General features: G+C 46.6%; 1 protein-coding gene across 4 annotated transcripts in view; it reads left to right on the plus strand.

Annotated features, from left to right (window-relative positions):
* The window catches only part of ST8SIA5 (ST8 alpha-N-acetyl-neuraminide alpha-2,8-sialyltransferase 5), a 50,548-nt gene that overhangs the window by 11,488 nt on the left and 14,381 nt on the right, over window positions 1-24,679 (plus strand). Inside the window, exons 2-5 of one of the 4 annotated variants that reach the window (XM_035100672.3) lie at window positions 6,479-6,586; window positions 17,856-17,948; window positions 21,553-21,639; window positions 22,953-23,097. In XM_035100672.3, coding sequence (XP_034956563.1) covers window positions 6,479-6,586; window positions 17,856-17,948; window positions 21,553-21,639; window positions 22,953-23,097 — 433 coding nt within the window. The remainder of the gene's footprint in view (window positions 1-6,478; window positions 6,587-17,855; window positions 17,949-21,552; window positions 21,640-22,952; window positions 23,098-24,679) is intronic. The other 3 variants (XM_035100674.3, XM_035100673.3, XM_088652865.1) reach the window with 3 other exon arrangements.

Here is a 24,679-nt window from a genome sequence, read left to right on the forward strand (position 1 = left end):
ATAACCCCGAGTTCAAGAATCAGGAGAGGGAGAGAGAGCAATGTCTCCCCATCCACATTTATTCCACTATGTGTGCAATTTTATGAAAGTCAATCACATCCTCTCCACCTCAGTACCAAACTGGAGGTGCTGCTTCTTGCATAGTTTCTCTTTGCTTAGTTAGGAGCGTAAGAAGTTGCTGGCTCTGTTGGATTGAGGCCAGCACCCTGCTCTCACAGGGACCAACCAGGTGCCTGTTTGAACCCTCCAAGGAGCACCCGAGCATCACAGCACTCAGGTTAATTTTTTTGTTAAACATGTCTGCAGTGGGAGGAAAACTCCTTTTGAGACCACCAGCGAGACGTTTTTCTCCCGTTGCAAATCCCAGCTGTGGGGTGTTTGGGGATTTATTTGTTTATCTCTGCTATTTATACATTTCCTTTCCATACTTTCTAAGTGGTGTGCAGGAAATGTGTATAAAAACAGACAAGAGGCAACTAAAATCCATCATAGAAAACTAAGAAATAGCAAAGTGTTTATCAGGTGCCTGAGGTTCAGACAGGAGGGGGGCTGTTGAATCCTAGTTGGAAGGGAGTTGGGTGGTGGTGGTGGGCAAAAGTTTAACACCCCTTCACCCATCTCAGCGCCCTTTCCCACTATTTGTTTAAGATAAATGCAGCAAGCAAGGAGAAGGGCTGGACCTCAGTGGTAGAGAATCTGCTTGGCACCAGGTTGAATCTTCAATGGCATCTCTTGGTAGGGCTGTGAATGTCCCTCATCTGAAATCCTGGAGAGCTGCTGCCAGCCAGTGCAGACAATACTGACCTAGGTGGGCCAGTGATCTGACCCAGTGTAAGTTCAGCTTCTGAGGTTCCAAGGGGAAAACAACCTCACTGGTGTCATGTATAATGGTTGCTTTATCTCTCCCCCCCAAAGTTAAAAAAGAAGCCCCACACTTACCTTGTAGGAAGTAAACCATGAAAATGAGTACAAAATGAGAGAAAGCGTATGAGATACAATTGCAAGGTGTCGGATGTTGCCGAAATGTCTGATTGCCGCTGCTTAGATTGTCCGGCGTCAAATGTTGAATTTTGGCTATTCGCTGAACATGGCGAACTCAGCCAGTATTTGGAGAATAATATTGGCTGCCAACATTTAGGGAAGACCTTCAGAGTAGATTAATTTGTTTGCAGCTCTCCTTCAACAAACTGGGTCACATTATTTTGCTCCTTGTCCTTTAAGGATGCGGGGGGGGGGAGGGGACACATGGCTGTGACTCTGCCTCCTTGCCCTTCTTTCCCATGATTGATTTCCTTTTCGATGGTTAAATCCAAGGGTTGTTCATCACTCAGCAGTCCACAAAGCCTGGAGGCAGGAAAACCTGCCATCCCTCCTTGGATGACCTTGGGTGTGCTTGTTTCTGGCCAATGCATGACTTGCTCCTTTGTTGACAACTGTGCTCCATTCTCCCATCAACTGCTACATGCAGTTCGGTGCTCTGGAAATGTCTATGCCAAGACAGTGTGGCAGCAGCTCCCCTTGGCACAGTTCTTTGGCATCCTTCTGCCAGCGCTAGGGACGAAAACCAAGTGAGGCGAAATAATGAAGTTCCTATTTTTCACCCTTTGTCGCCTTCTCTGGTATTTTTGTGTCCAGTTTTTCTGCTCTCCGTTGATGGCAGTTCTCTGAGCGTCATAGAACAACAACAACTTAACATCTCAATTACGGAAAGGCAAAAACTGAAGCAGCGGTTATGCCACTTTAAAAAATAAATTTTATAAAGGCTGATAGAGAAAAATGCAAAAAATTAATATATTTAACCAAACCAAGACTTTTATCTAGATACAATAACAACACAAAGGGGGGAGAGGGAGAGAAATAGAGAAAGTAAAGGAAAGAAATAAAAAGAGTAGAAAAGAGGTTAAAAGAGAAAGCTAGAAAACTAAGAATCAGAAAATAAATAACTTCTGATTCTTCATCTATCTGCTATATTAAAAAAAAGCAATATTCAGTTTGTCCAATCCACCCAACAAAGCCACTTTCTATAAACAAACATGATCTTCAATCCTCAAATCCATATATCATTATTTCTTTTTCTTTTTCATGTAAAAAGTCTGTGAGGGGCTTCCAATCTCTAATCACATGTTAACAATGACTTAACAATGTTTAGTCTCTGACTAAACACGTCAGTTTAGCCATTTCAACTAAGTCTGTTAGTTTTAACAGCCATTCTTCCATTGTTGGTAATAATGGGTCCTCCCATCTTTGTGCATATAAAAGTCTCGCAGCCGTAATCATATATTGTAACAAAGTTCCACAGTCCTTTCTAACTGTATATATCCATAAGTCCCATCAGGAAGAGTTCTGACTTCAGCTGAAAACCAGCAGTTATACTATCAAAACAAACCAGCTTGAATCAGAGAGCAGCAGAACATTGCAGCGGCGGACAATTTGAACAGAGACAAAAGAACAATAATAATGAAAATCACTGAGTTAAACGAACATAGAAAGTATATTGGTACCGTTAGAGGTCTCTTGGCATCCATTTCAAATGGGTGACAGTCTGTACTCTGTAGGAAGCTGTGTACTGGTAAGGTTGCCATACACCTGGTACAGTCATACCTCGATTTAAGTACGCCTCGGTTTGAGTATTTTCAGTTTAAGTACTCCGCGGACCCGTCTGGAACGGATTAATCAACTTTCCATTACTTTCAATGGGAAAGTTCGCTTCAGGTTAAGTACGCTTCAGGTTAAGTACGGACTTCCGGAACCAATTACACTCATACCTCCGGTTAAGTACACTTCAGGCTGAGTACTCCGCGGACCTGCCTGGAACAGATTAATCCACTTCCCATTACTTTCAATGGGAAAGTTTGCTTCAGGTTAAGTACAGACTTCTGGAACCAATTGTGTTTGTAAACCGAGGTACCACTGTATTTCCGGAAGCAATTTTGTGTCTGGATTTTCACTTTTTGAAACATGGCAACCCTATGTAGTGGTCATTTCTGAACTGAACTCTTCATGACAGCCTCCCTGCCCATTCCACATAACAAACTACCCCCATAGCTGTGGCCTTCTGAGGTCCCAAGTGCATTTAAAACAGTATCATAACACTTTAAACAGCCATTGCTTCCCGCCCAAGGAATCCCGGGAGCTGTAGTTTGTTAAGGATGACTGCTCCCCTAACAGAACTACAATTCCCAGAGTTCCCTGTGAAGAGTGATTGACTGCTAAACCGCTCTGGGAACTGTAGCTCTGGGAGGGGAATAGGGGAGGCCTTTGGCTCGCTCACAACAAAAGGGTGCTGGGAATTTTTTTCAAGGGAAAGTTACCGTTTACCCCCAGGGTCATGCATGCTCATGCAGGCTATGTCTTCCTCTGCTAGGGCTTATTTGGTGGGTTCCTTTCTTGAGAAAAGCTTGTTTGACGTGCAGAGGAAATAGTGCCCCGGGAGATGATGCCATCGTCCCTGCTGTGACGTATGTTGGTGGCGAATTTTCTCTGCCCATCTCTCCTCTGCTATGCACTGCAGCTCTGCAGACACAAAGCCCAGAGCCCAAATGAAAACACTGAGCACCTCCTTGACCCAGTTCAGGTAGCACCCTAATCTGGAGGTGCCTTTGGTGGAGGAGGAAAGCAATTCGACCAGAGGAGCCCTTCGAGGAGCTGGACATCATTCTGGCCTGTAATTGCTCCTGACCTGAAGCCCTCTTGGGAGTTCTCTGGGCTGCTGTCAGGAAATCAAGTTTAACCATAGCTGCCAAGTTTTCGCTTTTCTCGTGAGGAAGCCTATTCAGCATAAGGGAAAATCCCTGTAAAAAAGGGATAACTTGGCAGCTATGAGTTTAACAGATGTCTCCCCTGCCCCCCCCCCCAGCTCATTTTGGAGGAAGGCCAGAGGAAGATCAGTCAGACTAATTTGAGGAGTGGAAAGATATGTCTTATGAGGAGCGGCTTAACATGCTTGCCCTTCAGATCACAGCGAGTGAGGGGATCCAATTTAAGCACCCTCGATTCTAAGGGAGTTCAAGTCAGGATGCTGTTATGGACCCAGTGGCTCATTATGTAATAGAAGACGTGCCCAAGTGGATCAGGCCTGTGGCCCATCTTAGTCCAGCATCCTGTTTTCACAGTGGCCAACTGGATGCCTGTGGGGAACTCGCAAGCAGGATTTGAGCAAAAGAGCAACTCTTCCCTCCTGTGGTTTCCAACAAACTCGTACAGTGGTACCTCTGGTTGCGGACATGATCTGTTCCGATGTGCCATTCGCACCCCGAAAAGTCCGCAACCAGAGCGGTGCTTCTGTGCACGCGCGAAGCACGATAGAGCACTTTTGCGCATGCGCAAAGCACGTGGAATGCTTCTGCGCTTGCGCACGTGGCGAAACCCGGAAGTAAACACTTCTGGGTTGGCCGCGTTCTTAACTTGAAAAGATGCAACCTGGAGCAGATGCAACCAGAGGTATTTGGAAGCATTGCTGCTTCTGACTGTGGAGGCAGAACATAGCCGTCATGACTGGTAACCATTGATAGCCCCCTCCTCCAAGAATTTGGCCAATCCTCCTTTAAAGCTACCCAAGTTTGTGACCGTCACGTCCTCCTGTGGGAGGGAGTTCCACAGTCTAACAATACGCTGCCTGAGTACGAGAGAGAAGCCTCAAGGCTGTAGCTGATGGCGGTGTGGTGCAGCGGGCAAAATCCTGGATTCGGCTGCGAGAGCCAGCATCCCGATCTCCTTTCAGGAAGGGAGTTATGGGGAATATCACTATCTCTTAGCCAGAGCTGGGTGATATATTGGTAAGTCATCTGAAACCTGTATAGCGTTCAAATCGCCATACCAGTTCCAGACATTTTGAGGTGACCGTGCACCCCAGCCCTGTCTGGAGGTGGTAGGAATTGAACCTGGGACCTTTGGCAGGTAAGGCAAAATGCTCTGCCACTAAACTATGGTCCTTCCCTAAAGGTGAGTAAGGGGATGGATGGACGCGATAGATGGGAATGAAATTCTCTCTTTTTAAAAATAATTTTTATTTGATTTTACAAATATAGAATTATAACAGTACAAATTACATATCCATATTTAGAGATTTTCCAGAATCTCTGGACTTCCCACCTTCCCCTCCATGGGTCCTATTGTACACCATCTCCCAACTGCATGTTATTTCATAATCCATGTTTTGTATCTTCCCATAATGTCCTTAGTATTTCCTACATTACAAGTGTTATTAGAATCCTGCTAATGTTTTCACCTGCTTACAGTGGTCTCCTAGATACATTATAAATTTCCCCCATTCTTTACTGAAGTTTTGGTCTTCTTGGTTCCTGAGCTTTCTGGTCAGTTTTGCCATTTCAGCATAATCCAACAGTTTTACTTTGCTATTCCTCTTTGGTAGGGCCGGAATTAGGTTTGATGAGGCCCTAACCTACTGAAGGTAATGGGGCCCTTTATAAGTCCAGCTGTCCTTTGTCAACAACAAATTATCGCTGGTTTTTTTTTGTGTTCAACATATGCTATATGGTAATTTATGGACCTAATAGGCATCTAAAGCCATTTGCACATAACAAAATATGTATTTTATCACATTGGTTTTATTTTATTTGTTTTTTTATCTCATATCTTGGAAATGTACACCCAGGTTTTATTCCCTTTATTTTTTTGGGGGCCCCCAAGAGAGTGGGGCCCTAAGTTATAGCTTGTTTAGCTTATACTTAAATCCGGCATTGGTGTGGCTGTTGTCGCATACATAAAGAGCCTTTTCTGGAAGGGAATGAAATTCTGCATGGGTTGGGAAAAGTGGACAGAGAGAGAATACGCAGGTTGGAATCATAGAGTTGGAAGGGGCCCCAAGGGTCATCCAGTCCAACCCCCTGCAATGAAAAAATCTCAACTAAAGAAGATGCCTGTCAAGCGAAAGGAAGCGCTTTGACTTGGAAAGCATTGTTAAGCTGTTTTTGTTTTGTTTTTAACTTATTTAGAGCATTTGTAGCGTGCTTTTCATCCAAAAGTCTCCCGGAGCGGCTTACATGAAATCAAAACAAGACACCCCCTTCCTGCAGGTTTTTTGATGCTGGCCTCTGCAGTAGCTGCATGGGACACCCCAGAAGAAGAAGAAGCAGCAGACTTCCAGAAAAGTTGCATTTGCTGCTGCAACGTGTAGAATTGGGCCACCAGTAGGGACGCCTAGCAAAGGCAAATTCAGATGCAGTCTCCTAACCCAAAGAGAAAAGACCCTGACCTTTCATAATGATAAAGTAGCCTTCCCCAAGTTGGTGCCCTCCAGATGTTTTGGACTGCAGATCGTGGCTGGGGCTGATGGGCTTTGCAATCCAGAACACCAGGAGGCCACCAGCTTGGGGAAGTCTGCACTAAACCAATGAACGGCCGTCCTCGAGGTTCCTGCCCTTTGCAAAAACGCATTCCGCCCACCGTGTAACAGGGGCAGGAAAGAAACTGAGCCGATGAATGATGCAAAATACCAATTGCCTCGTTTTCTTGCTAGTGGGCTGCAGTTTAGCTGGCAGAGTGGAGAGGAAATGGCCAATTGGACCGGCAGCCTCAATTTCACGGATGGCGGAGCTCTGAGGAGTGGCGGTGACACTGGCACCAGGTACAGTCGCACACACCCAGGGCGTTGTGGTGGCGGGGTTGTGGTGACCGTGGTCTCCGGGGAGTGTGTCTAGGCACAGTCAGGGCAGGCCCCACAGCTCAGTGGCAGAGCGCTGCGTCCTTTGCATGCATGTTTCCTGCTTGGCAGGGGGTTGGACTGGATGGCCCTTGTGGTCTCTTCCAACTCTGTGATTCTATGAACCATGAGGCCCCAGGATTTCTGTTAGAAGCACTGGGAAAGTCCCTGAACCCACAGAGAGATCCCCGCAGGTCAGAGCACCAGGGTTAGGTGGAGCATTAATCTAACTAAGGGGATGCGGGTGGCGCTGTGGTCTAAACCACTGAGCCTCTTGGGCTTGCCGATCAGAAAGTCGGTGGTTCGAATCCCCGCGACAGGGTGAGCTCCTGTTGCTCTGCCCCAGCTCCTGCCAACCTAGCAATTCGAAAGCACACCAGGGCAAGTAGACAAATAGGTACCACTGCGGCGGGGTGGTAAATGGCATTTCCGTGCGCTCTGGCTTCCGTCACGGTGTTCTGTTGCGCCAGAAGCAGTTTAGTCATGCTGGACACATGACCTGGAAAGCTGTCTGTAGACAAATGCAGGCTCCCTTGGTCTAAAAGCGAGATGAGCGCCACACCCCATAGTCACTTTTGACTGGACTTAACCGTCCAGGGGTCCTTTAAATTTTTACCTTTTAGATCTAACTCGGTGTATGTCATGGACTGGCTAAGAGAAGAAAATAAACATTTGGGGAGGGCGGGACATTCAGCTGCACAAGTGCAAATCCTTGCGTTGATGGGACATGTTAGTTGGTCTGATTGACAGATAAGTCTTCTAGTAGTAGTAGTAGTAGTAGTAATAATAATAATTTGCAAACCTTTAGCAGTCTTTCCCCAAATTGGTGCCTCCCTCCAGGAGTTTTGGACCACAATGTCCCATCAGCTGATGGTAGCTGTAGTCCAAAATAGCTGGCGAGCACCAGGTTTGGGAAGGGTGATCCAGAAGGATAAGGACATAGGATGATGGCTCAATCAATCAATCAATCAATCAACTTTGCTATTGTCCTTCATCCAAAGAGGACAGGGTGGTTCATAGCATAAAGATACAAAAATGTAAACGCAAAATGCATAATAAAAGCAGAACAAACCCAGTAACCTCCCTCCCACAAACACGTTTAAAACGCCGTAGAATGCCAACCAGCCAAACGCTTGGAGATTCTGGGATTTGAATCCAGGGCTGCCTACCCTTGAGCTATGGCCCTCTCTCCCCGCCCAATGCGATAACAGGATTGGCCTCCAGATTTGTCCAAATGTGCCCCTCGTGCACTGTTAGCTCTGCGTTCATTTCAAACGGCAGAGTTAGCATCTGAAGCAATGTGACCCTTAAGGAAAAGATGAGCGAAAGCTGATCTGGACGCTGCAGTGCATCGTAATGGGCTAGGATGGCTCTCGTGCAGCAGCTACGTGACTCAGGCTGTTATATTTGCAGAACCGTCACTCAGAGCCGCTCGTCCTCCTCCTCCTCGTGCTCTCCAAAGGCAGCTGGCACAATCCGTGACCCTTTCCACTCACATATGGTAACTCCATAAGAGCCTAGTGCTGAACTTACTATTTATTTTAGTTTGTGATTGCAGTTTTTTTTAAAAATCCCACCTTTCATCCAAGGACCTCAGGGTGACTTTCAGGCTCCCCCCACCCTCATTTTTATCCTCAGCACAACCCTGTGAGGTGGGCGAGTATGAGAGGCAGAGGAATTTGAACCTGGATCTCCCTGGTCTTAATCCAGAACACCAACCATTCTGGCTCTCTTACTCATTTTCACCACCCTATTTTCTTGAAAATAGGTGTGGGGGGAAAGGGACTTTCAGCTATTTTTGACCAAAAAAACAAAAATGGGGGACAGTTCAGGTGGCGGCGTCAATGCTCCTCTGAGCTCTTTAAATTTCCCAGAAGCCTTCTGGGGAAAACACTTTGTGGTGGCATAGCATTGTTGCCAGGAGACTTCTGGGAAATTAAAATGGTGGCCAGCCTGACAATCTGAAACCTGTGTTGGAGAAAAAGTGAGGTGGGGGTGGTGGTTTCAAGGCACCCCCTTCCAACTGAGAGCTTTAGGGTCATCCTAAATAAACTTCCTGGTTTAGCTTACTACCTGTGACTTCAAAGGTAGGGCCAGGAATTGTCCAACGGACCTCAAGACATGGCTAGTAGGCTGTGTTCAGGTTGGTGGAAGGGCCATCCCTCAGTGGTAGAGTGTTTCCTTTACATGCAGAATCCCTGATGTCTCCAGGTAGGACTGGGAATGACCCTCACCTGAAACCTTGGAGAGCTGCTGCCAGTCAGTGTAGACAATAATAAGCTAGATGGACCAATGATCACGATCATAATCATAATATTTATACCCCGCCCATCTGGCTGGGTTTCCCGACTCTGGGTGGCTCCCAACAGAGGACTAAAAACATAATAAAAGTCAAACATTAAAAACTTCCCTAAACAGGACCTCCCGCTGTCGCCGCGCCACCAGCACGCGATTTCTGTTCTCATCCTGAGGTAAAGTTCTTAACCCGAGGTACTACTTCCGGGTTAGCGGAGTCTGTAACCCGAAGTGTTTGTAACCCGAGGTACCACTGTAGTTGTTTATTCCCTTGATATCTGATGGGAGGGTGTTTCACAGGGCGGGCGCCACTACCGAGAAGGCCCTCTGCCTGGTTCCCTGTAACCTCACTTCTCGCAGTGAGGGGACCGCCAGAAGGCCCTCAGAGCTGGACCTCAGTGTCTGGGCTGAATGATGGGGGAGGAGACGCTCCTTCAGGTATACCTGGCCGAGGCCGTAATTGGTTTAAGGCAGCTTACTGCCACCCCAAGTTGCGCAAGCCTTGTCTAAAACGGCCATTAGGGTTGACCTTTTTCTTGCTTGGTCCCAGAACTCTTTGGGAATCCCAAGGACCCAAGGATTACACGCACATGAAGGTGGCTTATGGTTGGTGGAAGGACCCTGAGTGAGAGGCAGGGAAGGGGAGACCTCCCAGGATGAGAGATTTGGAAAAGAAAGGAAAGCTGCCAGGTGAGAGCTGGGAGGGTCCACCACTTTCTGTGGGTGGCAAAGGTTGAGAGCTACCATTGAGTGAGGACTCTGCCTTTTCTTTCCTCTTTCTTTCTCTACTTTTGTTTTTATTTAGATTAGTTTCTTTTCTCTTACTGGACCATGAAAAAAGCTTTAATATAATCTTGGGAAAATAAAATAAAGAGGGCAGAGGGGGAGGCAAATGCATGGAGAGAGAGTTTGAGGACCTAGAATGCTTCATCACTGCCCTGTCCCCTCACGACAAATCGGACAACAGAACATAAGCAGCAGGGAAGGACTAGGTTGGTGGTCCCTGCTGACCTCAAGACATTTGATCCTCGAGGGTAATCGTCCTCCCTCTTTGCAAACCAGAGTCACCTCCAGCTTCATTCTGCAGTGAAACCGTAGTCCTGGGCATTTGGGGGTCATGAGTTGCTAGCGATTAGAAGGATCCAAAGCATGATCTTTAGCAAGGTGACTTTGCTCCGATGTTACAGCCGCCAGCTGCAGCGCTTGGAAGTTGTGACCTTGTGTTGTCGCCTGGGAGATGGTGCTTCACTTGCCCTTGCGCACCATACTGTTTTCCACTGGCAATGCATTGTATCTTGGGATGTAATGACCCTCTCTTTCGCCCAAAGGTTCCCAGAGCAGCCTGTGGCAATTAAAGCAGCAATCAACAATCAAAATCACATTCTCAGTGTGGGGACACTAACTTACTAACGCCCACAGCAGCAATGCAGGGTGAAAACCAGTAACCATTCTGACAGTTTGGGTTTTGTTGTTTCCTTTGCTAACTGGTGGGACCCAGGTGGCTCTGTGGGTTAAACCACTGAGCCTAGGGCTTGCTGATCAGAAGGTCAGCGGTTCGAATCCCTGTGGTGGGGTGAGCTCCCGTTGCTCGGTCCCAGCTCCTGCCAACCTAGCAGTTCGAAAGCACATCAAAATGCAAGTAGATAAATAGGAACCGCTACAGCGGGAAGGTAAACGACGTTTTCGTGTGCTGCTCTGGTTCGCCAGAAGTGGTTTTGTCATGCTGGCCACATGACCTGGAAGCTATACGCCGGCTCCCTCGGTCAATAATGCGAGATGAGCGCGCAACCCCAGAGTCGGTCACGACTGGACCTATTGGTCAGGGGTCCCTTTACCCTTTACCCTTGCTAACTGGTGGTCTTCCAGATGTTGCCAGCCCCCAGCCTGCATGATGGGAGCTGTATTCTAACATCTGGAAGGCCACAACCACCCCAGTCTATTTGAATGGACTGCTGCTGCTTGTTTTAACTTGCTGTGATATTTTGTATGCTGAAATAGTACTCTTATTGTTTCCGACTGTTTTCTTAGCCACCCTGGGAACATAAATAAGGGAGGAATATTAGAAAGCAATCTTCAAAGGAGCGTGAAAACTGCCTGTAGTTGGCAATGGAAGGACATTGTATTTGGCACTGGGTGAATTTTGGATGAGGAATGTTTGAAAGAGCTTGGCATGTTTAGCGTGGAGAAGAGATGGGCCGTAGCTCAAGGACAGAGCAGCTGCTTTGCATGCAGAAGGTCTCAGGTTCAATCCCCACCATCTTCAGAGACCCCTGCCTGGAGACCTGCTGCCAGTTAGTGAAGACAGAATTGATCTAGGTGGGCCAGTAGATCTGATCCGGTATAAGGCAGCTCCTTGTTGCTGGCATCCATCTTTCTTGAGAGACAATAGAGTGCACCTCCGGGGTGAAGCCAAACTGTTGCATTAGCAGCACCAAAGTGACCTCTCTAGGGTGCAAACCTGGGCAGTGTGTCTGGAGGTCCTGGGCTGCCCAGACGACAAGACCCCCCCCCTCGGCCTCGCTGCTGTGGCCCAAAGGAAAGCAGAGAAATACGTTTGGCACCAGCTTGGCTGCAGGAGTTGCCGGAAGGAGACATAAAAGGCTTAGGGATTCCACTCTGTATCTGTGTAGGGTTTACTCCTTAGCCTTTTCTTCTCCTGAAGATATCCTGCAAAGCAGCAGAGAGTTAGAGCCAGTGTTTTCCTTCTAAATGGGCTACGTTCCCAGGTTGACAAGCCAAATCTGCCCCTTACTTCCCTCCACAGCACATGCAGAAACCCCTTTCTTGACCATTGGACCTGTTCTTGGTCTCATCACCTCAGTCTGCCAGAGCCTGTCTTTGTATGCAGGAAAAGTCCCTAATTCACCAAGGGTTTGAGACCCATCGGCTACCCTCACCTGGTTTAGCCAGCTAGTAAAAACTGTTTCCAGGGTGTGGCCGCTGTTGCATGCTGAGCCACAGGTGAGTGCTGAGTGCAGGGTGGGGACCAAAGGTGGACAGACGACCCCAGAAGGAGCATGACGTGTCACCCACCAGAAGTCCTACCCCTCCCCTAAGACCCCATACACTCCAAGGCAGTTCCTTATATCCCTACGTTAAGGCAAGAATATGCAACTTGGGCAATCAATCCTGAAATGGACTCTGTGCCCAGTAGACAATTGCCTGGTTTCATAGAATCATAGAATCATAGAGTTGGAAGAGACCACGAGGGCCATCCAGTCCAACCCCCTGCCAAGCAGGAAACACCATCAAAGCATTCTTGACATATGCCTGTCAAGCCTCTGCTTAAAGACCTCCAAAGAAGGAGACTCCACCACACTCCTTGGTAGCAAATTCCACTGCCGAACAGCTCTTACTGTCAGGAAGTTCTTCCTAATGTTTAGGTGGAATCTTCTTTCTTGTAGTTTGAATCCATTGCTCCGTGTCCGCTTCTCTGGAGCAGCAGAAAACAACCTTTCTCCCTCTTCTACATGACATCCTTTTTATATATTTGAACATGGCTGTCATATCACCCCTTAACCTTCTCTTCTCCAGGCTAAACATACCCAGCTCCCTAAGTCGTTCCTCATAAGGCATCGTTTCCAGACCTTTGGCCATTTTGGTTGCCCTCTTCTGGACATGTTCCAGCTTGTCAGTATCCTTCTTGAACTGTGGTGCCCAGAACTGGACACAGTACTCCAGGTGAGGTCTGACCAGAGCAGAATACAGTGGTACTATTACTTCCCTTGATATTTATACCCAACTTCATGTTGGTGAAGGAGGTTGATTAAGACAAACTGGGTGGACGTACTTCCTCCCTGTTTCCCGTTTGTGCTATTCAGCTCCTGCCAGCCCAGCTGCGTGCAACTGCACCAGGCAGAGTGGGAGTTAATGGACACAGAAACCACGCCCACCAGGGAGAGCGGATGGACAAAAGTACAGCAGAGCTCTTCCCGGTGGTGGGAACTCCCAACATGCTGCCTTTGGAAAGAGGCCTTTCTGCACATCTGCAAGCTGACTAATCAACTGCAGAGGAAGGAGGGGGCTGGGAGAGGATGCAAAGTGAAGTCCGGTGGAAAGGAGGCTCTTAGAGCAACGTGCTGCTCTGAAAAGTGGAGTTAATGGAACTGACATGAGATCTGAATATAGCACAGGATTCAGAAGTGCTTAGACTTCCATTTGGAGCTGGCATGGATGGATGGTCTCCCAGGTGGCAATTCCAGCCTCAAAGCCGTTTTATCCAACGTGTTATGGCCCTGCCAGATGTTAACCAAGGTGTGGTGAGAAGCTTGCCCACGGTCTATTTATTTTCCTACATTGAGGTGAATATTTAAATGCCATCCTGCACCTTACGGTCAGAGGCTGGTGTGCAGAAAAATTAACAACATGCACAAACTTTATAAAAAACTATACCAACTTAAAAGGGCCGAAAGTGTAAAAGACTGGTAGCCATAGAACAACAGTACGACAGGAGGGGAAACCATCAAATTCATCCAAACTTTCCTACACTCCACTTTGGGAAGATGGAACAAACTTGTTTTCTCCTGCTCCGGAGTGTAGGACTCAAACCAATTGATTCAAGTTACAAGAAGGATGATTACAACTAAACATCAGGAAGGACATTCTGACAGTAAGATCTATTTGACATTGGAATGGACACCCTCAGAAGGTGGTGAACTCTTCTTCATTGGAAGTTTTTGAGCAGAGGTTGGATGTCCACCTGTCATGGATGCTTTAGTTGAGATTCCTGTTTTGTGGGTGGTTGGACTAGATGACCCTCGGTGTCCCTTCCAACTCTACAATTCTATGATTCTATGAATACATTACTGGTGGCCATTGGTGAAACAGAAGCCAGGGAGATCCGTCTAGGCAGAATCCTCGTTAACCACCTTGGTTGAGTAGGACACACTGGTCAAGACAGTTTATCTGTGATCAGTGATAAGAGAAGAGGGTCTGGGTGGAATACATCCCAGAGGGGCTTTGAGGTCTGGAGTCTCTTGTCCAAAACCTGGTAGGTACACAGGTTTTCTCAAGCTCAAGTCTTACATCTAAGAGGATAGGATGTTTCTAGTTCTCATGGTGAAAGAAAAGGAAGCTTCACTAAATTGGACATTTTCTTGTTAAAATATAGGAGACAGAGAGACAGAGAAGTGTGTGTGTTTATGAGAGAGGGGTTTCCAAGATATGCTGGTCTAAATGACATGTAGGGAATTTGGCGTCTCTGGAAGATGCAGCCCAGATTTTGGGCTCCTTCCAGCAGAGTTAAGATTACACAGTTCATCTGAAGGTCTCGGAACACAGCCTCTTTTATTCTTTCTCATAATTTTATGTGGCAAAATGCTGGACAGGCATCTTCCCTGCTGCTTTCGCCTCTGGATGGACCTTTGTTTTATTTTTATCCAGTTATCTGCGTAAACAGGAGATGACCAAGGGAAAGAAAGAAAGAAAAAAACCAAGACGTCTTGAGGAGTGTTTATATCCTTCTCATAAAATTGGTAGCTAGCACTGGCCCACCTTGCTTTCCTTTCCTTTCTTTCCTCCTCAATCTTGGAGTCCCTCCATGATCCAAGTTTCCCTCTAGCCTGCCGGATTCCCAAATAGCAGATGAGCTGTGAAATGTGAGCTGGGTTTTTTCTAATTTAGGTATTGCAGATAGCACAGCCAGGGAATGACGGACGTCACCCTTGAAGATTTATTTGTGTTTCACAGCTGACTGGTCCAGCATCGCCACCCCACCCCACTTTCTTGGCTATAACATTTTGTAGTAGGAAATGTCTGTGTTTCTCCCATCGCTTTGGAAGGTTGGAATGTAAGAAGAGCCTGCTGGATCAGGCCAGTGGTCTATTTAGTCCAGTATCCTGTTCTCACAGTGGCCAGCCAGATGCCTATGGGAAACCCTCGAGCAGGATTTGAGCACAAGAGCCCTCTCCCCTCCTGTGGTTTCCAGTAACTGGTATTTGGAAACAGTAGTGCCTCCAACTATAGCGGCAGAGCATAGCCATCATGGCTAGTAGCCAACAATAGCCCTCTCCTCCATGAATTTGTCTAATTCTCTTTAAAACTGATTCAAGTTCATGAACTTCACTGCTGAAATCCTGAGTAGGAGCACTCAACACAGGGATAGCTCAGTTGGTAGAGCATGAGAGTTTTAATCTCAGGATTGTGGCTTTGAGCCCCACACTGAGCAAAAGGTTCCTTCACTGCAGGGGGTGGAGTAGATTATCTTTCCAGCTCTACAATTCTATGATTTTGTTGAAGCCCCCTGCTTATTTGGGCTCAGTTCAGAGTGCTAGTTTCAACTTAGGAAGGCCTATGCAGCTTGGGACCAAAGTATCTCAATGACTGCTTTTTCTTGGGCAAAACTCCTCATTCCTTGCAGTCATTTAGAAGGGCTCTTCATTGGATTTTCTCTCCTGTTCCAAGCCATGGCACGATCAGCACCTTGGAGAGGGACCAAGGAGTGTGTTTCAGGACCATGGACAGTGATCCTGCAGTTGAAGTTGTCTTAGAGCAGGCACGTCCAACAGGTACCGGTAGATCACGATCTACCGGTAGATCACTGGACAAACACCGAACTCAAAAAAGGGGATAGATCACTGCCAGTTTATAACTCTGTGAGTAGATCACAGTCTCTTGGGAGCTGGCCACCCCTGTTTTAGAACAACTGGCAGATCTATAGAGGCATTCACAGGCTGGAGGCCCCTCCCTCTACCTTCCTCTGTGTCCACTGGCTTCTTCTAAGCCCTGAGGTTATGAGGACAGCTCATAAAGGTCTCTCCAGCCATCCAGGGCCAAAGATCTCCGTAGGGTTCCCATTGCTCCCCTTATTTCACCCTCCCCAATCTAAAAACCATCCCCCTAGCCTTTCCCCATAGGAGAGTTGCTCCATCCCCTTGCCCTGTGGGCTGCCCTTTCCTGAACCCCTTTCACAGCTCTACAATATCTGTTTTGAGGGGAGCTTCTGTATTGGCAGGGACTGATGGGAATTGAAGTCCAAAACATCCAGAGGTCACACTACAGATTGGTGAAGGCTGAGTTAAGTGAAGAATGTCAGGAGTTGAACCCGGGGCCTTCTGCACGCAGAGCTTGTCACTGCCATTGGGCTGTGGCCTTCCAGCTTTCGGTGCAAAGCCTTGGGCTTCCTTTATCTGCCATCTGCTTCTAGTCTACATCAGTTGACTGCTGTCTGCTCCCCTGCTTTTAAATTTAGATTTTGTATGGCTTTATGAGGGTGCCCTATTTTCAGTGTTTGATCCTGTCTGTGTAATCTGTAGCCCTTCTTCATGATAAGGTGTGTGTGTGGGGGAGGTTTAGGCAAAATCTGCTTTCCTTGCAGTTTCAGCCACAACAATTTGGGTGGTGGTACAGCCCACCCACCCACCCCCACTTTGGAAATACCCACCCCACAAAGTTATATAATTTTAGAGTTGGAAGTAGCCATAGAGATAATCTAGACCAGAGGACATGGAACCTTTTCAACTGGAGGGCCACGTTCCCTCATGAGAGGTCTTCTGGGGGCCATATGCTAGGGATGGCCTGAGGCAGAATTGGGCAGAGCGATGGGTGCAACTCCTACATTTGTGGACTGTGTTCTAACCATGTAAATGTCAGAGGTTTATTCTATACATAGAAACGCTTCTCCATCTTCCATGCTGGCAGTCAAAAGGCATCATCACTCAAGGAAGTGATCATTCATCATCATTCAAGGAAGCCCTACCCCTCTGTGTTAATAATTCCAGTAAATGAGAGCCCACCCACTCCCTAATTTTATTTTACTGTTTACAGTGGTACCTTGGTTCTCAAACTTAATCTGTTCCGGAAGTCCGTTCCAAAACCAAGGGGTTCCAAAACCAAAGCACGCTTTCCCATAGAAAGTAATGCAAAATGGATTAATCCGTTCCAGACTTTTAAAAACAACCCCTAAAACAGCAATTTAACATGAATTTTACTATCTAACGAGACCATTGAGCCATAAAAGGAAAGCAGTAAACAATGAACTGCAATCACACAGTCAATCAATCAGTAGCTGGACTGGGTTCCACACAGTCACAAAAACAAAACAAAAAGAACCGCAAAGACGCAAAATAAATAGCAAAAACAGACAGACCTCAGCGTAACACTCAAAGCCAGGCATCCCCAAACTGCGGCCCTCCAGATGTTTTGGCCTACAACTCCCATGATCCCTAGCTAACAGGACCAGTGATCGGGGAAGATGGGAATCGTAGTCCAAAACATCTGGAGGGCCGAAGTTTGGGGATGCCTGCTCAAAGCGAAGCACGTTTGGCTTCCAAAAAAAGTTCGCAAACTGGAACAATTACTTCCGGGTTTGCAGTGTTTGGGTTCCAAGTTGTTTGAGTACCAAGGCATTTGAGAACCAAGGTACCACTGTATTTATTAAATTTATACCCTACCCTTCTTCCCAAAGGAGTCCAGGGCAGCAGATGCCTTTGTGATTCCATAACCCAACAAATAAAACTTCCCATGCATTTTGTTTCAATGTCAAAACAATTCTTAATGTTGGAAAGTTTCTCCTAATCGACTTCCCTGCAATTTTGACCTCAGTTTTGCCCTCTGGAGCAAAAGAGAAGTGGCCCACATCACCTTCTGCATGACTGCCCTCCAGATATTTGAAGCCTGCTATCGTATCTCTCCTTAATCTTCTCCAAGCTAAACATATCCAGCACTTTCAATCATTCCTCCTAGGACTTGATTTCCAGGTCCCCCACCAGCCTTCCTCTGGACACATTCCAGATTGTCAATTACCTTCTGATAATATGCTCCTCAGAGATGGGCCTGGTACAGTCCAAAAAATGCAACTTGACCTGATTTTATATATACATGCATGCATGCATGTGTGTGTGTGTGTGTCTGTTTCTGAAATAGCTAGTGATTACATTTTTGTTTTCTTTTTCTTCTCCAGGTACTTTGAGTTTTATGAAGGTCCTTTGGAGTACAACTCCACAAAATGCCTGGAGTTGAGGCAGGATATCATTTCGGTGAAGGTTCTCTCGATGTAAGTGGGACCACACCATTTTAATTCTCCAGCCTTAAGCAATTGTGAGTGATGCTGATGGGCTTTGACCAGGTAGACCTGGGTTCATATCCCTGATCAGGTACAGAGCTCAGAGGAACCTTGCACCTTGATTCTTAACATAGGCTTGCTAAGCAATGATAAGGCAGGGGCAAACATGTTTGCAGGAGACAATGGCGAAGGCAGGTCTTGGACACCTGCATTTGACACTCCAGCTTTCAGGCAGGACCCATCACCTGCCTGGATTCCAGCTGCTGGCTTACCTTGTTCCTGAGTTTTGATTTTTATTCTCATCTCCCTTCCCTTTCCCTTTCCCCGTGCGTGTGGCTGTTTTCCCTTGGCAATTAGCCTCATGTATGTGAAATGCATTTAATCCCAATCGGAAGCATTAGATGTGTCATCTCAACTGGGCACACATAGATAAACATACATCATTGGTGGGAAATCAAAATGGCTTCCTCATGCGGCCAATTTAGGAGGGAGCCACTAGAGGGCACTTTTTTAAAAACAACAACAACAACAACAACAACAACAACAACAACAACAACAACAACAACCATGTGTCCTCTCAGACATTCTCCCAGGCATTGAGACAGCCCTGTGTTGTGTATACAGTGGAACCTCTGTTATCGAATGTACTCGGTTCCGGAAGACTGTTTGACTTCTGAAACGTTTGAAAATGAAGGCACAAAGGGCAGTCTGCAAATTTAATTGAAAAAACTGAGAAACACTCAGTGGAAGGCGTTCAACTTCTGAGGCGCATTCAAAAACGAAAGCATTTACTTCTGATATTCGGTGTTTGAAAACCGAAACGTTCGACTTCCGAGACGGTCAAAAACCGAGGTACCACTGTATACATATAAATAAATGTTGATGATATGCCAGTCCAGACTCTTTATATTCAAAAGGAACTTTACTTTCATAAACATATAACTGAGAAGAACATACAGTATCTACATTCTAATGCTTATTCACTTTGTTCCTTATAGAGAGCACAGATTTCTCCCTATTAACACATAGGGATCTTCCTCTGTCCGCTTCACCCCAGAGAGGCCACACTAACACAACATTGTCCTCAGCAGCATCCAGAGAAACCTCTCTCAGCAGCTGTTCTCCCTCACGCACAGAGAGAGGAGACCAGAAAAACAGTTAAAAACGACAGTTACTGGAATAACAGTCACAACAGAATGGAATGCCTCTCTCATGTGACTCACAGCCAGCCAATCACACTAGAGCTACTGCCACAGGAAAAACCCTATGCAACATAAGCAAACATTCCCATTTCAGGAAGTTAAACCATTATCCGTAACACCCTGGACAAGTGGAAGCAGCTGGATTAAAGAGCAGTTAGCATTGGCATCCGCATAGCAGATAGTAGAGTCACGCTGACTTGGCATAGTTGGCTCTCGCCAGCCCCTCCACCAGGAAGTGCCCTTGTTTCCCAATTTGCACTGTGGTTTTCTTGCTTCCTTTCTGAAACCCTTCGCCTGCCCCCATGCGCTGTTTTGTGCCCCGAAAAGATTTCAAAATTATCATGCTCCGCTGGTCTGAAGTACAAAATGACCTACTTCTTTGAAGAGTGACTTATGGAAAATCCTAAATCGCTCCCATTTTAAATATTAAACCCCTTCTCTCTAGAGGGGAAGCGAGCGAGGGAAGACGCTCATTGTGTTTGAGACAAGGTTGGATAAATGTGTGAAGGGTGTGTAGAGGATGGCTTTCTAACCCGGCACAAACCTTTTTTAAAATTTAAAAAACTTCCCCTGTAGGTTTTGGAGTGCCTTCCTTCTCCTGGGGTACTACAAACTGCTGCAATTCAAAGGCAGAGCATTGGGTGGTTTTTTCTAAGGGCCCCTGAGGATTGGAGGGTTTTATATGGGTGCATTCTGCAACATGTCATTGATGCAAAGTAGTGCCTTAGCAGTGGATTCATACTGGACCACCCACACATCTCTTTGCTTTGTTAGTTTTTCTGCAAGGTTTCCCTGTATTCTTGCTGTCTGGAGGGGCACTCTTGCACTCCAACACAACAATAGCAAACCAACAACAACCAAAAGAAAGAAACTGGAACATTTGTGGTATAAAGATTACATTATTTCAGCTGCGGGACATGCATTGACTGGAAACGAAGCAGTATGTCCACCCAAAAAGACGGTTTGAGCATATTACACCGATCCTGGTCCGACTGCACTGGCTACCAATTAGTTTCCGCGCCCAATTCCGCGCCCTTAAATGGCCTCTTTCCATATGAACCTACCGGGACCCTGAGATCATCTTCTGAGGCCCTCCTTTGTGTGCCTCCTGCTCGGAGGGTGGCAACACGAGAATGGGCCTTCTCTTCAGTGGCTCCCCATCTGGGGAATGCTTTCCCCAGGGAAGTTCTCCTGGCACCTTCATTATACACTTTTGGGCGCCAGGCAAAAACGTTCCTTTTTAACCAGGCCTTTGGTTGATTTGATTGGCATCCTATGCCCTTTTAAAATGGCTCCTTTCGGTGCGCTGTTCCCACCAAGCCCCCCTTGCAAGCCTGCTGTTGTGAGGGGGTGTGGCGGGAACAGCGCACGGCAGAGGATACAGTCGACCGCCCCCTGCAAGTGCGGAGGAGGAGGGGCAGCGGCAGAGCTAGGCTGCTTCAGCAGCAGCGCCTCGCTCGCCGCCTCGAACATGAGCAGCGCCCCTGATGGGGAGGCGCCCTGGCGCACTGCGCCACTAAGCCAAATGGAAAGGACGGCCCTGAAACAGTATAAACAGGGTGATGTATAAGCACCCTATGAGCATGAATAATCATAAGCATGTAAGGAAATGGGTGCTTGGAGGGGCCTATAGAAGGCAAAGAGATGGCAAGAGGTAGCCACGATGAGGCAGAGGAGCACCTGGCAACGTTGGCATCTGAGCCCCCCCCCCAATTAAATGAAGTGAAGGAATCAGGGAGGGCACAAGCATGCAGAGCTGATATCTTATCATGCTGGCTGCACGTTAAGATTGCCTTCTGCAAGGAAGTGGAGGTTGAAACTTGTATTATCTATTAAAGCGTCAGTTGATAACACTCTGGGAATTTGCCACAATGGCTGAGTTAGCTCATTTTCTCAGATTTGGGGCACAAAAAGAAAAGACGTGACACATTTTATGAGAAGGTGGGGTGGTTTTATTGAATATATTAACAACAGAAAAGGAAAAGGGCTGTTGGCAGATACAGCTCATGGCTTGCGTTCCAGTGCTTTAATAATAATTTAGTAGAAGATGGAAAGTAGCCTGGTGGCATGCAGAAAGATACCTCACCCTTAATTGTTAATGAGATACCAGAAATGACAATTTAAATGGAAACAGCCTTGTTTCATTTTCATTTTCCGTGCTATCTTTTTGAACCAGATATAAACTGCAATTAATAATACCTGTATATAAAATTAGGGGCTGCCCTAGTTTTATATATCAAGGAAATGTGGCCCCCGAGCTGTAAATGTTTGCCTACCTCAGGCTAGTTCTCACCACAGTGGCAAACTTTGCTTCTGCGTTGGGAGTCGTTAGCCTCTTGGACCCACCCTCTAAGTTTAAATAAATGATCCTTTCTCCCTTTCCCCACTTTTAGGGTGAAGCAGACAGAGTTGTTTGAAAGGTGGAAGAACCTTCAGATGTGCAAGTGGGAGATGAACATCACCGAAGCCAGGCAGTTCAAGTAAGAGGCGTCTCAGCTTGGGAGTGGCAGGACCTCAGCAAGCACTGTTAGCTGAAGACCTGCTCTTGGCTCTTGCATTGTGCAGGAGCTGCTCTTGGTTTTCTAAGATGGAAGATATTTGCTCACAGTAGCAACATGGGGTGGCTAAGGGTGGGTCTGAAGCCAGTGGTGGGCGGGGCCAAAGCAAAAAGTGGGTGGGGCTCTCTCTCTCCCCCCTCTTGTCTCTCTCTCCCCACGCCCCTTTCTCTCTCTCTTTCTATCCCTCATTTTCCCCTCTGTCTCTGTTCTGTCACCCTCATTGCCCCCTTTCTTTGCCTCTTCTTCCTCTGCCCAAGTGGCTTCTGGTGCCAGGAGAGACCTCTCTCTCACCACAGAGGACTTTTGAAATCAGGCTGAGGGCCACATGAAATTAGGACAGGGGCCACATGCATGGCATCTTGAGCTCAGTGGAGAAACAGTAGCATACAAATGCAATATTGACATCAAGTTCAATTTTTCAAGTTCAATTTTTATTACAGCAAAAGCCAGCAATACAGAATATCATAATTCCAAACGAAAGAAAATCAGCAATAACATCACCAGGAATAGAACAATTACACAAAAGGAATTTGCAATGTGTCATTCAATAGAAGGGATTTACGTTTCTTAATAGCTAAAGTGCAGAATTTGGCCACGTCATATGATACTGGGCTTGTGGAATCTTCCAGAAAGAATTTTCGTAAGATTTCGGGGGGAAATTCCAAATAATATTGTAAGGGTGTAAATTTCGATAAAAGGGGTAAAACAAGTCAAGCTCGTTCTTCACTATAAAATTTACAAAATAAAAGAATGTGAGTGACAGATTCTACCTTGTTAGACATGCAAGGGTAAAGGCGCTCATGAATTGGTACCCGCATAAATTTGCCGTACAGCACCACTGAGGGCATTGCCTCAAAGCGGGCTCTGGAGAAGGCCCATCTGTAAGCTTTGTTAGTGATGTTAGATAAGTAAGGGGCAGCTGTAAAATTAGGCCACGATTTTAGACATCTATAATTCTCCGGGAGCAAGGCATCTTCTTGTTGTAATTCGACATCGTAAAGTCTCTGAGTAATAATTATTTTTGCCTTGTTCAGAGTTCCATTAAAAAGATCTTCAGGATTTAGGCCAATTTGTTTGATCTTGTTAGTTATTTGCATAAGCCAGGGTGGAGCAATATGGACATCAACAGCAGCTGATTCACAGCTCCCTGCCGTACTCGGTGTTTGCCTGGATCGAGGGTCTGCATCCGTCCTGTGCTGCGGTTGGCTCACGTAACCCTGTTGCTCCTTCTTTAGGGCTACTCTGTCGAGGTGCTGCAATGCCCCAGCCTTCCTCTTCACCACCCAGAAGAACACTCCTCTGGGAACAAAACTCAAATACGAAGTGGACACAAGCGGCATCTTTCACATCAATCAAGAAATATTCCGAATGTTTCCAAAGGTGCGGTACATGTTGTTGACTTAACATAATCTCAAGACGCCGTTTCTATTCAGAGCCGTGCGTCAGGTGGCAATCTTATCATCATCTGCACTGCAATGACTTCCTGCGTAACCGTTCTGATCATAGGCCAACTGTTCTCTTTGCCTTCACATTCCTGTGCAACAGCTGATAGGCAGCTTAGTTTATATTTAGCAGCTTTACATGATGGGAGTATCATATCCATGTGGAAAATGACTGATCAACAGCCGAGTGTTCTCTAGCAGGGATGAGTGCAGAATTGCTTCTGGTATACAGCTAAGAAAATGAGATGATGCCGAATAGTGACACTGAAAGACTGACTGACAGCAGTGCTTAGCATTTATATAGCACATTAAGAGTTTCAAAGTGCTTTACGTATACAGCGCATTGCTCCTTACGGAGAGCTCAGTGGTTGGTCTGGGAGCACCAGTTGCATTATTACTGTTTTCAATTAATTTATATTACCAAGGTGGCTTCTAAGTGGTTTACAGGTGTGAAACCAATTACAGATGCCAGTACTGTAGCATTGTAGAAAGTGGTTGCAGGTGGACAAGATCAGCAGTCTGGAAGGCTACTGGAAGGCCACTTATAACAACTTGAAGACAGGCAGTCAGGTCATGCATCCATGCAGATGAAGGCATTCGGTTGTGCTGCTGCAGATACACCATGGCGTCTCGGTCGTTCCTCCTCTGGTCCACTGCTTTGAATGCATGACTGCCTGCCTGTCTCCAGGCACTGCCGTCATCTGCAAGAGATCCCCACATGGCAAGGTTGATGTTACCAGCCTTCACACCACGGTTGCAGACATCTTTGTAAAACAGAGTTGGTCTGCAAACGGGGCCTGGGGCCTGAAGCCAGCTCCCCACAATGGCAGTTTTATTTTCAACCCCTTTCCTAAATTGCATGCTGGATCAATCAAATGTTTGACCCTTGGTGTTATTGCTTCCCATAGGTCAGTTCCAACCTAATGTTGCTGGTCCATCTCTGAACGTGGTTCTCTTTGTCCCCAAATCTCAGGGGACTCTTTGTTGCGTCATTGGGCTTTCTGCCATTATGAGCACCATGTAATGTGTGCTATAAATAAATAACATTAAAAACAACAAAAACAACCACACCACGTTTCATGTCACCGTTTCCTTCAGATGTATTTTTGTTTTACTGTTGTGGAATTACTCATAAACTATGCATGTACTAATAGCAGCATTTGCATGCTTATATAAGCAAGTCTTTCCATCTCCGTGAGGTGCCAGACATTATAAGGAAGCTAATGCGTCAGATCATTTGTCCATGTAAACCAGGGATGGGTTTGACTCCAACTTCCATCAGCCCCAGCCAGCATCAATAATGGTCAGGGAGGATGGGAGCTGTAGTCCAACAGCATATGGAGCAACACATGTTCTCCATCCCTGATCTCATCCCAGTTCCAATAGCAACTCTCCAAGTCCTCTGGGGTTGAGGTCTTTTCCTGGCCTTGCCTCCTTATGGGACCTATGCTTGCAAAGCCCGGATCTTACGCTTGTATACCAGTCAACTGTGCCCCTTCCCTGCGGTTGCTGATGCTCCA

The sequence above is a fragment of the Zootoca vivipara genome, chromosome 10 (genome assembly GCF_965207765.1).
Source record: "Zootoca vivipara chromosome 10, rZooViv2.hap1.1, whole genome shotgun sequence".
In the NCBI taxonomy this organism is placed as follows: domain Eukaryota; kingdom Metazoa; phylum Chordata; class Lepidosauria; order Squamata; family Lacertidae; genus Zootoca; species Zootoca vivipara.